The 15,311-nt window shown below is 43.8% G+C and overlaps 1 protein-coding gene across 1 annotated transcript in view; it reads right to left on the minus strand.

Annotated features, from left to right (window-relative positions):
* Nucleotides 1–5,542: 5,542 nt before the first annotated feature.
* Nucleotides 5,543–15,311, minus strand: part of LOC126995345 (uncharacterized) — a 28,281-nt gene continuing 18,512 nt past the window's right edge. Inside the window, exons 3-5 of the mRNA XM_050854824.1 lie at nt 11,177–11,405; nt 10,239–10,287; nt 5,543–6,273 (exon numbers count right to left, since the gene is read on the minus strand). Coding sequence (XP_050710781.1) covers nt 5,543–6,273; nt 10,239–10,287; nt 11,177–11,405 — 1,009 coding nt within the window. The remainder of the gene's footprint in view (nt 6,274–10,238; nt 10,288–11,176; nt 11,406–15,311) is intronic.

A 15,311-nucleotide genomic window follows, 5' to 3' on the forward strand; every position in this document is an offset into this window, starting at 1 on the left:
TAATTTACGAGACATGATGGGGGAGGTTGTTCTTAAATACATTCCAGGTGGATGTATTTCGCTCTATAGGCCAGATGATGAGCTTGTGTGTGTGTGTGTGTGTGTGTGTGTGTGTGTGTGTGTGTGTGTGTCGCTTTCACACACGTACACACACCTACACACACACGTAAAGAAATTATCATGGAAATTCTGATACAGTAGAAAATAAATAGGCATGAATTTGCTTCTTGAAATTAACAAACAACAAAAAACATTCTCATTAACTTTCATTGGTAAAAGAACGAACATTTTTATCATGGTGTTACATATTCGTGGAGCAGAAATGTTATATATATATATAAAAAAAAAACACACACAGGGGAACTCAGGTAAACTCAGGTAAAGAATGGTCCACCTGCTGTAAGTAAGTTCAAGTGGAGGAGGAGGAAGAGGAATAGGAGTAGGAGGAGGAGGAGGAGGAGGTGGAGAGTTTGCAGGTAAGTTGTCTCGGGAGCTGTGGGATCGCTCTTCATCGTCGCCAACTCATTAAACATTCTTGCCAGGCTTGTAAAACGGGCGCAGCTTACTCAACTTGTCTGCAGGGAGCGGGGACGAATGGGTGGTGCCTGGTTTTACTCTGGTGGTTTTCATTTAAGAGAGAGAGGAAAAGAAGAAGAAGAAGAAGAAGAAGAAGAAGAAGAAGAAGAAGAAGAAGAAGAAGAAGGAGGAGAAGGAAAAGAAGAAGAAAATGGAAAAGAAGTAAGAATAAGAAGAAAGAAGAAGAAAGAAGGGGAAGAGAGAAGAAAGAACAGAAAAAGGAGAGGCGAGAAGAGGAGAGAGAGAGAGAGAGAGAGAGAGAGAGAGAGAGAGAGAGAGAGAGAGAGAGAGAGTTGCTTCTATACGTTTACAGTGCACGCAAGCTTTTTTTTTTTTTTTCATCTAGTGCCTCAGGAAGGAAATCGTGGTGAAGGAGTTGTTTCCCCGGCGACCTCACATGAACCCTCTCGTGAACAGACTCGGTTGGGGGAAGGATCGAGGGTGGGGAGGGTATGCGGGGGAGGGGGGGGCTAAGTCCGCTTCCCTCTTCCCCAGCGTTGCCAGATTATCGTATTCACCACATTGTATTTATTATTTTCAAGCCTCAAACTCTCGTACCTGCACAAATAACGATAGAAAATTGAAGTTAGCGTTAAAGCTGTTATTTATTGATGCCCTTTTCTTCGTTTTTGCTATAGTTATCGGTCCGAAAGTACGAAAATGCAATGCGATGAGTACGATAATTTGGTAACGCTGCTCTTCCCCCGACGATGGTCTTGTGCTGCGGGTTCGTGAGCTCTTCTTCTTTTCGTGTAAATGCTTCTGTTACTCCTATTTTTTTTATGTGGAAATTAGTTTGTTCCCCTCAATTGTGTCTTTGGAAATAGGTAATAGGTCTCTTCCTCTCTATCTCGTGTTTTGGAAATGCATGTTATTCTCCTTCTTATCGTGTAAATACGTTTGTTCCTCTCCCTTTCGTGTTGTGGAAATGTTTTTGTCTTTTTCCTTCTTATCGTGTAAATACATCTGATCCTCTCTCTCTTGTGTTGACGCGTTGTGGAAGTGCTTCTGTAATTCTCCCTCTTCTTGTGTAAATGCGTCTGATCCTCTCTCTCTCATGTGATGTGAAAATGCTTATGTAATTCTCCCTCTTCTTGTGTAAATACATCTGATCCTCTCTCTCTCATGTGGTGTGAAAATGCTTCTGTAATTCTCCCTCTTCTTGTGTAAATACATCTGATCCTCTCTCTCTCTTGTGTTGTGGAAGTGCTTCTGTAATTCTCCCTCTTCTTGTGTAAATACGTCTGTTCCTCTCTCTCTCTCTTGTGTTGTGAAAATGCTTCTGTAATTCTCCCTTTTCTTGTGTAAATACATCTGATCCTCTCTTTCTCTTGTGTTGTGGAAGTACTAATATAATCATCTCTCTTCTTGTGTAAATTCATCTGATCCTCTCTCTCTCTCTTGTGTTGTGGAAGTGCTTATGTAATCCTCTCTCTTCTCGTGTAAATACATCTGATCCTCTCTCTCTCTTGTGTTGTGGAAGTGCTTATGTAATCCTCCCTCTTCTTGTGTAAATACATCTGTTCCTCTCTCTCCTGTGTTGTGGGAATGCGACTGCTATTCTCCCTGTTGGTTTGTAAACACGTCTGCTCCCTTGTTTTGTGGAATTACATCTGTTATTCTCCCTATTGGTTTGTAAATACGTCTGCTTCCCTTGTTTTGTGGAAATGCATCTGTTCTCTTCTCGTGTTGCGGAAATTATGTCTCTTCCTTAGATAGCTCCTTTCATATTCCTAAAATTCTTAAAATATGTCGGTTCCTCTCGTTTTGTGGAATGTGTGTATCATTCCTATGCGTTGAAGCTGGTAAACTCTGAAACAAACATTCATGCGGGTGTATTTCCTCGTTCGTACGACTTGACTACTTTTTTTGTTTTGTAGAAATAATTATATTCCTCTTGTGTCGTAGAAATGCGGATATTCTACTTTAGTGTAGAAATACGTTAATTCTGTATGCGGGATTTGGTTTCAGTGCACAGTAAAAAATGTACTTGATGGGACTTCCAAAACGGGAGGTGCATCAATAACAGTCTTCCTTTCATCCTCGTCCGTGTGCCGCTATTCTAAATCAGTCACCGTGTACTTGAAAGTGGACGAGCACAGCTGAGTTATTGGTAGTAGTGGGTCGGGATGATCAATAGGAACTCCCTCGTCGTGTCGGTGAGCTCGCTGACCCATCACGAACGAAAACCGAACCCTGAGTGACTGGCTGGTGGCTGGTGGCTGTGGTCTGTCCTCTGCGGCACCGACACATCAGAAGGGAAGGGAAGGTTGGGGGTGGTCAGGAGACACCAAGGTCGCGTATTCTCAGTCGCTTCCGCCTCTAACATCCACTATTTCCAAAGGCCAAAGATTAGATCAATTTTACTCTCATGAATGTTTTTTTTATTTACGTTCATGGTACAGAAGCTTTGTCATCCCAACACCAGGATCGTAAAGCTGCCCATAGAAATACCCACAACTCATACGAAAGCCTTGTCAAATGTGTGTGCTTGGCTGTAGAAATGTTTAAGAATACGGCGCTAAATGGCGTTACAAGTAGGCAGAGGAGAGGAGAGGAGAGGAGAGAAGAGGAGAGGAGAGAAGAGAAGAGAAGAGAAGAGGAAAGGAGAGAAGAGAAGAGGAAAGAAGAGAAGAGAAGAGGAAAGAAGAGAAGAGAAGAGGAAAGAAGAGAAGAGAAGAGAAGAGAAGAGGAGAGAGAGAGAGAGAGAGAGAGAGAGAGAGAGAGAGAGAGAGAGAGAGAGAGAGAGAGAGAGAGAGAGAGAGAGAGAGAGAGAGAGAGAGAGAGAGAGAGAGAGAGAGAGAGAGAGAGAGAGAGAGAGAGAGAGAGAGAGAGAGAGAGAGAGAGAGAGAGAGAGAGAGAGAGAGAGAGAGAGAGAGAGAGAGAGAGAGAGAGAGAGAGAGAGAGAGAGAGAGAGAGAGAGAGAGAGAGTCTTCACGCCCCGACATCAGGAAGAAAACGGCCTCGGAGAATTTAGAGGAAGTTTATAAATGAACTAATGTTGAAATTAAGGTTGAGTTCTATTTTTTTGGTAATAGTTGATTGGTATAACTTTCCTCAATTTGTTCGACTCATGAATTAATATAACTCGATTTCTGAATTCCTTTAACTCGCTTCAATATGTATAAAGCCTCAATTTTCATAACTCGCCTAAATTGGTATAACTCAACTCAATTTGTATGGCCCACTTTGTATAACTGGCCTCAACTTGTACAACTCATGCATAACTTGTACATATTACGCTTTTTTGTTTTCATTTGTTCTTGCCCTTGGGCTGGTTCCTCTACTGCAAACTCGCCTAAAAATTTTCTAGCGTTTATTATTTACCTATTAACTGATTTTCCTGATGAGTATGAAGTGTAAGACTGCATGCGCACCACTCACCGAACTAACCTCTGATGCTTCGACTCCAATATAGTGTGACATATATGACTTCCCGAAATTGACCTCTCTTCTGGCCTCTTTCTTTTTTCTTTCGTCGGAGCAGCGTATGGCGGTATTTATTTGATGTTCTCTTTGTTTCTTGCCCTTGAACTGCCTCCCTTGCCGTAAAGAAAAGAGGATCAAGCACTACAAGGCATAAAGTTTTTGTATTTCTCTCTCTCTCTCTCTCTCTCTCTCTCTCTCTCTCTCTTCAGTCACAGATTTGTACTCGAAGTCGTGTCTTGCAGTACAGCGAAGTCAAGCCTCGTCGGCCTCCTCCCCTCCGCGGCCCATCTTCCATTATGCTCCAAGTTTGTGTTCGCTAATTGAAAAAGTTAGCGCTTTATGAGTGGCCTTGTTTTATTTCATATGTATGAGTTATATTATCCGCCCGCCAGCCCTGGGGAAATTAATGAAACTGAAAGCCAGGGTGCATACATAATGAATGGAATGTGTGCCTGTGTGTGTGTGTGTGTGTGTGTGTGTGTGTGTGTGTAGACAGCAAACACAAGGGAAAGAGAAAGAGAGAAAAAAAAAAGATCATAGATGGTGCACTGCTGAGAAATGGAAAGGAGAGAAGATAAGAAGAAAAGAGTAATAAGATGACAAAGACGTGAAGAGAGAGGGAGCGTAAGGAAGACAAACGAAAGAAAGGGAAAAAGAGAGAGAGAGAAAAAAAAACTCGTAGAGGGTGAAGTACAGAGAGAGGAAGACAAGAAAGAAGAAAATAAGATTAATGAGGACAAAAACAAAGGCGTGAGGAAGAGAAACGAAAGAAGGAAAGAGAGAGATAGAAAAAAAATAACTCGTAGAGGGTGCAGTGCAGAGAGAGGAAGACAAGAAAGAAGAAAATAAGATTAATAAGAGGACAAAAACAAAGGCGTGAGGAAGAGAAACGAAAGAAAGGGAAAGAGAGAAATTGAAAAAAAAAACTCGTAGATGGTGCAGTGCAGAGAGAGAGAGAGAAGGAAGGAAGGAAGGAAGGAAGGAGAGGAAAACAAGAGTAATAAGATGACAGAAACAAAAACAAAAGGCGTGAGGAGGGAGACGGAACAAAAGAAAGAGAAAGAAATAGACGGTGCAGTGCAGAGAGAGAGGGAAAGCAAAGAAGAAAGGAGAGGAAAACAAGTGTAATGAGAGGAAGACAGAGACAAAGATGAAGACAAAGACGTGACGAGGAAGGTAGCGTGAGGAAGACAAACGGAAGAAAGGGAAAGAGATGGGCGGTGCAGTGCAGAGAGAGAGGGAAAGAAAAGAAGAAAGGAGAGGAAAACAAGAGTAATGAGAGGAAGACAGAGACAAAAATGAAGACAAAGGAAGGAGGAAGCGTAATGAAGACAAACGAGCGAAACACAGAGAAAGGCGCAATGCAGAGGGAAAGAAGAAAATAGAGGAAGATGAAAACAAGAGTAATAAGCGGACAAAGAAGACAGAGACGAAGACATGGACGTGAGGAGGGAGAGTGAGGGAGGGAGCGTGAGGAAGACAAACGGTATCGGGTGTGTGGGCATCGGGGGAAGTGTTTATGAGGTGACGACGCACATTAATCTTGGGAGTCGATCATACGCACGGCGATGATAAATATTGGGGGCGTATTAACCCTCTGGACAGTGCTGGTAGGTGGTGGGGGTGGTGGTGAGGAGTGGCTGGTGCTGTTGTTGAGGTAGTGGAGTGGTGATGCAGGTGAAGTGGCGATGGTGGTGGCTGGTGGAGGGCGGCTGGTGTTGTGGAGGTGGTGTGGAGTGGTGTTAGAGATGGCTGTGGTGATGGTGGTGGCTGGTGGAGGGCGGCTGGTGTTGTGGAGTGGTGTTGGAGGTGGCTGTGGCGATGGTGGTGGCTGGTGGAGGGCGGCTGGTGTTGTGGAGTGGTGTTGGAGGTGGCTGTGGCGATGGTGGTGGCTGGTGGAGGGCGGCTGGTGTTGTGGAGTGGTGTTGGAGGTGGCTGTGGCGATGGTGGTGGCTGGTGGAGGGCGGCTGGTGGTGTGGGTGGTGGAGGTGGCTGTGGCGATGGTGGTGGCTGGTGGAGGGCGGCTGGTGTTGTGGAGTGGTGTTGGAGGTGGCTGTGGCGATGGTGGTGGCTGGTGGAGGGCGGCTGGTGTTGTGGAGTGGTGTTGGAGGTGGCTGTGGCGATGGTGGTGGCTGGTGGAGGGCGGCTGGTGGTGTGGAGTGGTGTTGGAGGTGGCTGTGGCGATGGTGGTGGCTGGTGGAGGGCGGCTGGTGTTGTGGAGTGGTGTTGGAGGTGGCTGTGGCGATGGTGGTGGCTGGTGAAGGGCGGCTGGTGGTGTGGAGGTGGTGTGGAGTGGTGTTGGAGGTGGCTGTGGTGATGGTGGTTATGGTGAAGAGTGACTGGTGGTGTTGTAGAGATGGTGGATTGGTGATGGTGATGGTGGTGGTGAGGTGTGGCTGTAGGTGGAAGAATGTGTGGCTTGGATGTTGTGGAGGTGGTGGAAAGGTGATGGAGTGTGGTAATGAAATGCGTTGTTGTTGTTGTTGTTGTTGGTGGTGGTGGTGGTAGTGGTGGTGGTGGTGATATAGGATTTGGTGATGAAGACGAATGTGATGTATGCTGTTTGTGGTATAGGTAGTGGTGGCAATAGAACGTGAGGTGATGAAGATGTAGTGTGATGATGGTGGTGATGGTGGTGGTGGAGGGTATGATGATGAAGTGACGTAATGATATAATGTAAGACGGTGTTGTAGGAGGTGGCGGTGATGGAGAGTGTTGTAATGAAGAAGGATGTGGTGATGGAATGTAGGGAATGAAGTGTGTAGGGGTGGTGATGGACCGGTAGGTAATGAAGAATGATTTGATGGTGCTAAGATGTGCTGGCGGTGGTGTGGCGGCGCTGGTAGAAGGTGTGATGATGCAGTAGGTTGTGATTCGTGAAGGTGTATTGACGAGGAGTGTTGCTGGAGAATGACAAACGATAGAAAGGGAAGGGAGATAGGAAAAAATAACTCGTAGATGGTGCAGTGCAGAGAGAGGGAAGGAAGGAAGGAGAGGAAAACAAGAGTAATGAGATGACAGAAACAAAAACAATAGAGGTGAGGATCGAGGAAGGGAGCGTAAGGGAGACGAACGAAAGAAAGAGAAAGAAATAGACGGTGCAGTGCAGAGAGAAAGGGAAATAAAAGAAGAAAGGAGAGGAAAACAAGAGTAATAAGATAACAAAAACAAAAGATGTGAGGATCGAGGAAGGGAGCGTAAGGAAGACGAACGAAAGAAAGAGAAAGAAATAGACGGTGCAGCTCAGAGAGAAAGGGAAAGAAAAGAAGAAAGTAGAGGAAAACAAGAGTAATGAGAGGAAGACATAGACAAAAATGAAGACAAAGGAAGGAGGAAGCGTAATGAAGAGTTGTAGTGGAGGTTGTGGTGGTGGTGGTGGGGGGGGGGGAGGTAAAATTTGCAAACATGAGGCCTAGTGATGACAGACTGGCTAACTGGGGTCTGGATGTCTGGTTGTCTGGTTGGTTGCTTAATTGCTCTGGTGGTTGGGTAGGGATGAGACTGCGATGACTGGATGGATGACTGAGTGTAACTAGTTGGCTGACCTCTTCCACCTCCCTCTGAGCACACGCCACTCCACTCCCCACTCCACCTTGCGTGCCGGGGTGGGTGTGCTGGCTGGCTGGGTTTGGGTGGAGCCAGGATGATGAAGTGACGTGGTGCCTGCCGGGAAATCAGGTGCCCTCGGTAGGTGGCTGACGGCGTGGCGTAGGAAGACAGTTATTCCCTCCACGGCCCTTGTGCCCATCTTGGCGGTGGCTTGTGGGCGGGGCGCGAAGGGGACGAAGCAGAGGGAGATCTTTAGAAGGAACAGAATTTTGGATAGCAAGTAAGGGAAAGGGTTTTAGAATGGAGGGAATCGTGGTTGGGGCGTGAAAGAGGGAAGGTTGTGAGGGAAAGCTTTGAGAGGAGTAGGATTTTAGGAAGCTATATAGTAAGGGAAAGAATATTAGTAAGAAGGATCGTAGATCGTAAAAGAGGGGAAGGTTGTGAGGGAAAGCTTTGAGAGGAGTAGGATTTTAGGAAGCTATATAGTTAGGGAAAGGATATTAGTAAGAAGGATCGTGGGCGTAGAAGGAGATGGAAAAGAGGAAGAAAATGGAAAAGAAAGAAGAAAAAGAAGAAAGAAGAAAGAAGAGGGAGAAAAGAAAGAACAGAAAAAGGAGAGGCGAGGAGAGGAGAGGAGAGGAGAGGAGAGAAGAGGAGAGAGGAGGAGAGAGGGAGGGAGAGCTTGGAGAGAAGTAGGATTTTAGGAAGCTATATAGCAAGAGAAAGGGCGTTAGAAAGGAGGATCGTGGGCGGGGCGTGAAGGAGAGGAAGGTTGGGAGGGAGAGCTTGGAGAGGAATAGGAGTTTATAAAGCGAGTGAGGGAAAGGGTTCTAGAAGGGAGGAATTATTGGTGGTGGCTCGTGAGTGGGCGTGAAGGAGAGGAAGGTTGGGAGGAAAAGCTTTGAGAGGAATAGGAGTTTATAAAGCGAGTGAGGGAAAGGGTTTAGAATGGAGGAAGTCTTGGTGGTGGCTCGTGGACTTGGCATGCGTGAGAGCTTGGAGAGGAGTGGAATTTTAGGTAGCGAGTAAGGGAAAGGATTTTAGAAGGGTGGAAATTCATGAATGTAATCTCTCAAAATGCTGAATATAAAAGGATTCTATTGCTGTTAGTGAATAGGAGTTTAGGAAGCGAGTAAGGGAAAAGGGTTTAGAAGGGAAGAAATCCATTAACGTAAACTCACTTAACGTTAAATACGGAATGATTCTTTAGATACTTGTCAGGAAAAAAAGGGCTCAGGGAAGGAGGAACATAATGAAGGGAAATTCTGGTAATGGAAACTGAGTAAAGGAAAGCGTTTTAGAAGGGAGGAAATTCATGAATGTAAACTTATATAATTGTAAATATTCAAGTATTCTTTAGCTACTTGCAAGGGAAAAGGTTTAGGGAAGGAGGAACTTATTGAAGAGAACTAATGGTATTGGAGACAGGAGATACTTTAGGATAGCGGTCTTGACAAGAGGCTCTGGGAAGGATGTATACAGTAGAGTTTTGCCCAAGGTATTTAAGGTAAAGTTAAGGGCATAATTTTGCTATAGCTGCGCGTGGGCTTAAAGTGTGGCTCACATTAAATGGCCTAGGAATAGAGGTTGAAGCAAGACACTTATAGAAAAGGCAACTGAGGGAGGGAACAAGATCTAGGGTACTAACAGAGGGAGATAGGGAAGGGAAACCAGGTGAGAGGAACTAATGAAAGGAGCGCAGAGTAAGGAAGGGGAAGCTGCCTGTCTGTGTAAATTACGTGTTTCAGGGGCGGGACGGCGGTAATTATAACAGGCAGTAAAACATCCCTGCAGATATAATGGAAGACGAACTGTTAGATTTACCGGAAGATAATTTGCTCATTAAAGACTCAGCTCACCTGTGGGCGGGGTGGAGGCAGTTCCTGAAACACGTGATTAAAGTTTTGCGGCCGGCTTTTTTCTCGTCCGTGTTTGTTCGTAATCGTTGGAGGGAGATTACCTGAGCTTCCCGGTAAGCGATCAATGGAGTTCCTCGCCACAAATTAGTAAAGGAGGCAAGAGATTTAAAAGTTTTGGTTTTCGTTAAATTTTGCCCTTGTGGCTCGTGATGCATCTCGTGGGTACAGTAATAATGAGTGTTTTGAAGGAGTCTCCTCCGATATAACCTGTTACGTCAATATTAAGGCTTATATTAAATCGACTAAATAATAATGTGTTTTTTGCTGCTATTGTGGTTTGTTAAGAAGAGTAGGTGATCCACTTTTGGGGGTTGTTGAAATACTGTAGAAAAGAAAGGTTAGTGAGGGTAATAATGAAGGTTGACTAAAAATAGTGTGATCGGAACGTTTTGAATTGTTTTAATGACTGAAAAGTTTAAAAATGGCAGTTGTAAAAAAAATGGTATTCATTACTAAATGGAAGACCACGGTGAAATTTTTTTTTCATACTGACCATATAATAAATTGTATTGAAACTACGCTAACCTAAAAAAAAAAAAAGATTTTTCGTGAAAAAGATTTGTCTGTAAAGGAGGAAAAGTCGGCGTTGTTAGCTTTGGGCGATGAAAAGCGTGAGCGACGTACAGTTTTATCCGGGCGGTGGGGACAGCCGGGGGGAGGGGGGGGGGGGCAACAATGAGGTGAGGGACAAGAAAATGTCAACGTTAAACATGAACCTGAGCACCAAACTAACTTAACTTTCATCTAATTTCTAAGCTGACTTACCCTGGCTGGCCAGCCACTGAAGTCCTGACGTGTCATCGTTGATCCCGGCCTTGTGGCAACACCGGCGGGGCGAGGGAGGGGCAAGTGGGAGTGTGTCTTTGATTCCTCAGATTGAGCCAAAGCTTGACTGAGCAGGATACTGGAGTCTGCCTCAGCGTATTTTCAAACTTCATCTCAGCATACGCTCAAAATCTCCTTCAACATATTGCTGAATTCCCCATTGGTAAAGGAATTAAGTCCGCCTTAAGAAAGGGTCCAAGTCCTTCTAGAGAAAGGATTCCTAACCCACTGCTCCATGAAGACAGCATCGCCAGCACCTTGTTGGGCCGTGAACCCGACGAGGAGCACTGCCGCGGCCCACACTGGCTTAGTGGCCTTCAGGGCTCCGCCATGTGGATCCCTGGATCCGCCTCTGTTCAGACGGAAGTGAGAACTTCAGCGGGACTCCACCGAGTGCTTCCCTGTCTCCTTTGTCTGCCTGTACCCCCGACTCGTGTGTGTGAGTGTGTGTTTGTGTGTGTGTGTGTGTGTGTGTGTGTGTGTGTGTGTGTGTGTGTGCGTGTGTGTGCGTGTGTGTGTGTGTGTGTGTGTGTGTGTGTGTGTGTGTGTGTTTGTGTGTGTGTGTGTTTGTGTGTGTGTCCGGCCAGGCCATGACATGGGTGTCATCTATGAACCGCCCGGGATTTGAACCCTTGAATGAAATGGGCTTTGCCCCGCTGTGGAGAGGAATTTGACCCTGTGTTGAGGGAAACTTGCCGTGTTGTTGAGGGGAATGGGAGTCTTTGTTGAAGAGAACTTTGTCCCTTTGTTGATAGGAATTTAACCCATTGTTGAGGAAACTTTGCCCCTTTGTTGAGGAGGAGTCTGTCCTTTTCTTGGGGCTGTTCTTGGTCCTTTTGATGGGGCTGGCGCGTGGCTCAAGTTATTTGCAGCCTCACTTGGTGCCTGGCTCTCCTACTCTCCTGCTCAACGTCCTCTGCAGCGTTCCCCACTTGCCGCTCCTTCTGCTTGGTCGGCGCCACGTAACCACATCTTGTCTCTCTAAAACTCCGTTTGCTGTTTGACAGCCGGTGGAGCGAATAGACGGATAGTGGTGATGACTGGGTGGGTGGGGTGAGGCGTGAGGAGTCCATGCGGGTGACGGTTGTGAGACTTGCACCCAGAATGCTGTTTTATTGGCATAAGAGAATGGATTGATGTTTTGATGGCGTTATCCAGGAACTGTTGTTTGATCCGCGGCCATTATTTTGGTTTCAAACGGTGACGTCGTGCATCTGGACAAAGACCCGGCTTGTGCTTCCCGGTATTAGTATTGTTCCTGAAGGTTTGTTTTTCGCCTCGGAAATGTTTTGTGGCCTAATACTCATCGCGACATTTAGCGCACATTCTGTTGTCAGCTTTCGCCAAAGTTGAAAGTACACCAACACTTCTGGGAAACAGAGGATTTAGAAGGAATTGTTAAAGCGTTTTCCCAACCTTGTTTTGAGTCAACACCGAACAGATTTCCACTTTTTTATTAAACAAAAAACAAAAAACAAAAAAAAAAAGTGAAGAATCAAAACCATGTGAAATTACCAACCAGGCATAGCATTCCGAACAAGTCTCACTTTTGATTTGTATACGCAATTTGCCTTTGATTTCAACGCCTTTGTGACAGACAGAGCCAACCTGGGAGGCTTTTAAGCGCAGCATATTACTCTGAAGGGCAATTTCTTGCTTGGCAATCCCCACAAAGGAGGAGTTACAGAAACCGAGCGGCTTTTAGTGTCGCCACAAGAATATCATCATCACGGTGCAAAGTAACTGAATACATTGACTTATGCGGCGAGTTTCGAATAATAAAGTCAATAATGCTTTGCTGTTTATGATCAAGGATTTCAGGTGGTATAGAGTGGATGCGAGGGACTAAAATCCTCCCTCATATTCAATAGGGATCAGTTCTTTTTTTATTTCTTCTGCGCTTATGAGACAGCAGTTTATGGTTTCGAATAATAAAGTTAATAATGCTTTGCTGTTTACTACCAAAGAGTTCAGGCGGCGCAGATGTGGATGCGAGGGACTAAAATTCTCCCTCAAATTTGATAGAGATCAGTACTTTCTTATTTATTTGGGCGTTTATGAGACAGCAGTTTATTGTTTGACCTTTTTTCCTGCGTTTACGAGCCAACAGTGTATAGTTTTGCGTTATTTTTTCTCCGTTTACGAGCCAACAGTGTATAGTTTTGCGTTATTTTTTCTGCGTTTACGACCCAACAGTGTATAGTTTTGCGTTATTTTTTCTCCGTTTACGAGCCAACAGTGTATAGTTTTACATTATTTTTTCTCCGTTTACGAGCCAACAGTGTATAGTTTTGCGTTATTTTTTCTCCGTTTACGAGCCAACAGTGTATAGTTTTGCATTATTTTTTCTGCGTTTACGAGCCAACAGTGTATAGTTTTGCATTATTTTTTCTCCGTTTACGACCCAACAGTGTATAGTTTTGCGTTATTTTTTCTCTGTTTACGAGCCAACAGTTTATAGTTTTGCGTTATTTTTTCCTGCGTTTACGAGCCAACAGTGTATAGTTTTGCGTTATTTTTTCTCCGTTTACGACCCAACAGTGTATAGTTTTGCGTTATTTTTTCTCCGTTTACGACCCAACAGTGTATAGTTTTGCGTTATTTTTTCTGCGTTTACGAGCCAACAGTGTATAGTTTTGCGTTATTTTTTCTCCGTTTACGACCCAACAGTTTATAGTTTTGCGTTATTTTTTCTGCGTTTACGACCCAACAGTGTATAGTTTTGCGTTATTTTTTCTCCGTTTACGACCCAACAGTTTATAGTTTTGCGTTATTTTTTCTCCGTTTACGACCCAACAGTTTATAGTTTTGCGTTATTTTTTCCTCCGTTTACGAGCCAACAGTTTATAGTTTTGCGTTATTTTTTCTCCGTTTACGACCCAACAGTTTATAGTTTTGCGTTATTTTTTCTCCGTTTACGACCCAACAGTGTATAGTTTTGCGTTATTTTTTCCTCCGTTTACGACCCAACAGTTTATAGTTTTGCGTTATTTTTTCCTCCGTTTACGAGCCAACAGTGTATAGTTTTGCGTTATTTTTTCTCCGTTTACGAGCCAACAGTTTATAGTTTTGCGTTATTTTTTCTGCGTTTACGAGCCAACAGTGTATAGTTTTGCGTTATTTTTTCTCCGTTTACGACCCAACAGTGTATAGTTTTGCGTTATTTTTTCTGCGTTTACGACCCAACAGTTTATAGTTTTGCGTTATTTTTTCTTCCGTTTACGAGCCAACAGTTTATAGTTTTGCGTTATTTTTTCCTCCGTTTACGAGCCAACAGTGTATAGTTTTGCGTTATTTTCTCCTCCGTTTACGAGCCAACAGTGTATAGTTTTGCGTTATTTTCTCCTCCGTTTACGAGCCAACAGTGCATAGTTTTGCGTTATTTTCTCCTCCGTTTACGAGCCAACAGTTTATAGTTTTGCGTTATTTTTTCCTCCGTTTACGACCCAACAGTGTATAGTTTTGCGTTATTTTTTCCTCCGTTTACGAGCCAACAGTTTATAGTTTTGCGTTATTTTTTCTGCGTTTACGAGCCAACAGTTTATAGTTTTGCGTTATTTTTTCTGCGTTTACGAGCCAACAGTGTATAGTTTTACGTTATTTTTTCCTGCGTTTACGAGCCAACAGTGTATAGTTTTGCGTTATTTTTTCTGCGTTTACGACCCAACAGTGTATAGTTTTGCGTTATTTTTTCTGCGTTTACGAGCCAACAGTGTATAGTTTTACGTTATTTTTTCCTCCGTTTACGACCCAACAGTGCATAGTTTTACGTTATTTTTTCCTGCGTTTACGAGCCAACAGTGCATAGTTTTACGTTATTTTTTCCTGCGTTTACGAGCCAACAGTGCATAGTTTTACATTATTTTTTCCTGCGTTTACGAGCCAACAGTGCATAGTTTTGCGTTATTTTTTCCTCCGTTTACGAGCCAACAGTGCATAGTTTTACGTTATTTTTTCCTCCGTTTACGAGCCAACAGTGCATAGTTTTGCGTTATTTTTTCCTCCGTTTACGAGCCAACAGTGTATAGTTTTGCGTTATTTTTTCCTGCGTTTACGAGCCAACAGTGTATAGTTTTGCGTTATTTTTTCCTGCGTTTACGAGCCAACAGTGTATAGTTTTACGTTATTTTTTCCTGCGTTTACGAGCCAACAGTGCATAGTTTTGCGTTATTTTTTCCTCCGTTTACGAGCCAACAGTGCATAGTTTTACGTTATTTTTTCCTCCGTTTACGAGCCAACAGTGCATAGTTTTGCGTTATTTTTTCCTCCGTTTACGAGCCAACAGTGCATAGTTTTGCGTTATTTTTTCCTCCGTTTACGACCCAACAGTGTATAGTTTTGCGTTATTTTTTCCTCCGTTTACGACCCAACAGTGTATAGTTTTGCGTTATTTTTTCCTCCGTTTACGACCCAACAGTGTATAGTTTTGCGTTATTTTTTCCTCCGTTTACGACCCAACAGTGTATAGTTTTGCGTTATTTTTTCCTGCGTTTACGAGCCAACAGTGTATAGTTTTGCGTTATTTTTTCCTCCGTTTACGACCCAACAGTGTATAGTTTTGCGTTATTTTTTCCTCAGTTTACGACCCAACAGTGCATAGTTTTGCGTTATTTTTTTCTGCGTTTACGAGCCAACAGTGCATAGTTTTACGTTATTTTTTCTGCGTTTACGACCCAACAGTGTATAGTTTTGCGTTATTTTTTCCTGCGTTTACGAGCCAACAGTGTATAGTTTTGCGTTATTTTTTCTGCGTTTACGAGCCAACAGTGTATAGTTTTGCGTTATTTTTTCCTGCGTTTACGAGCCAACAGTGTATAGTTTTGCGTTATTTTTTCCTGCGTTTACGAGCCAACAGTGTATAGTTTTGCGTTATTTTTTCTGCGTTTACGACCCAACAGTGTATAGTTTTGCGTTATTTTTCTCCGTTTACGACCCAACAGTGTATAGTTTTGCGTTATTTTTTCTGCGTTTACGAGCCAACAGTGTATAGTTTTGCATTATTTTTTTCTCCGT

The sequence above is a fragment of the Eriocheir sinensis genome, chromosome 8 (assembly GCF_024679095.1).
Source record: "Eriocheir sinensis breed Jianghai 21 chromosome 8, ASM2467909v1, whole genome shotgun sequence".
In the NCBI taxonomy this organism is placed as follows: domain Eukaryota; kingdom Metazoa; phylum Arthropoda; class Malacostraca; order Decapoda; family Varunidae; genus Eriocheir; species Eriocheir sinensis.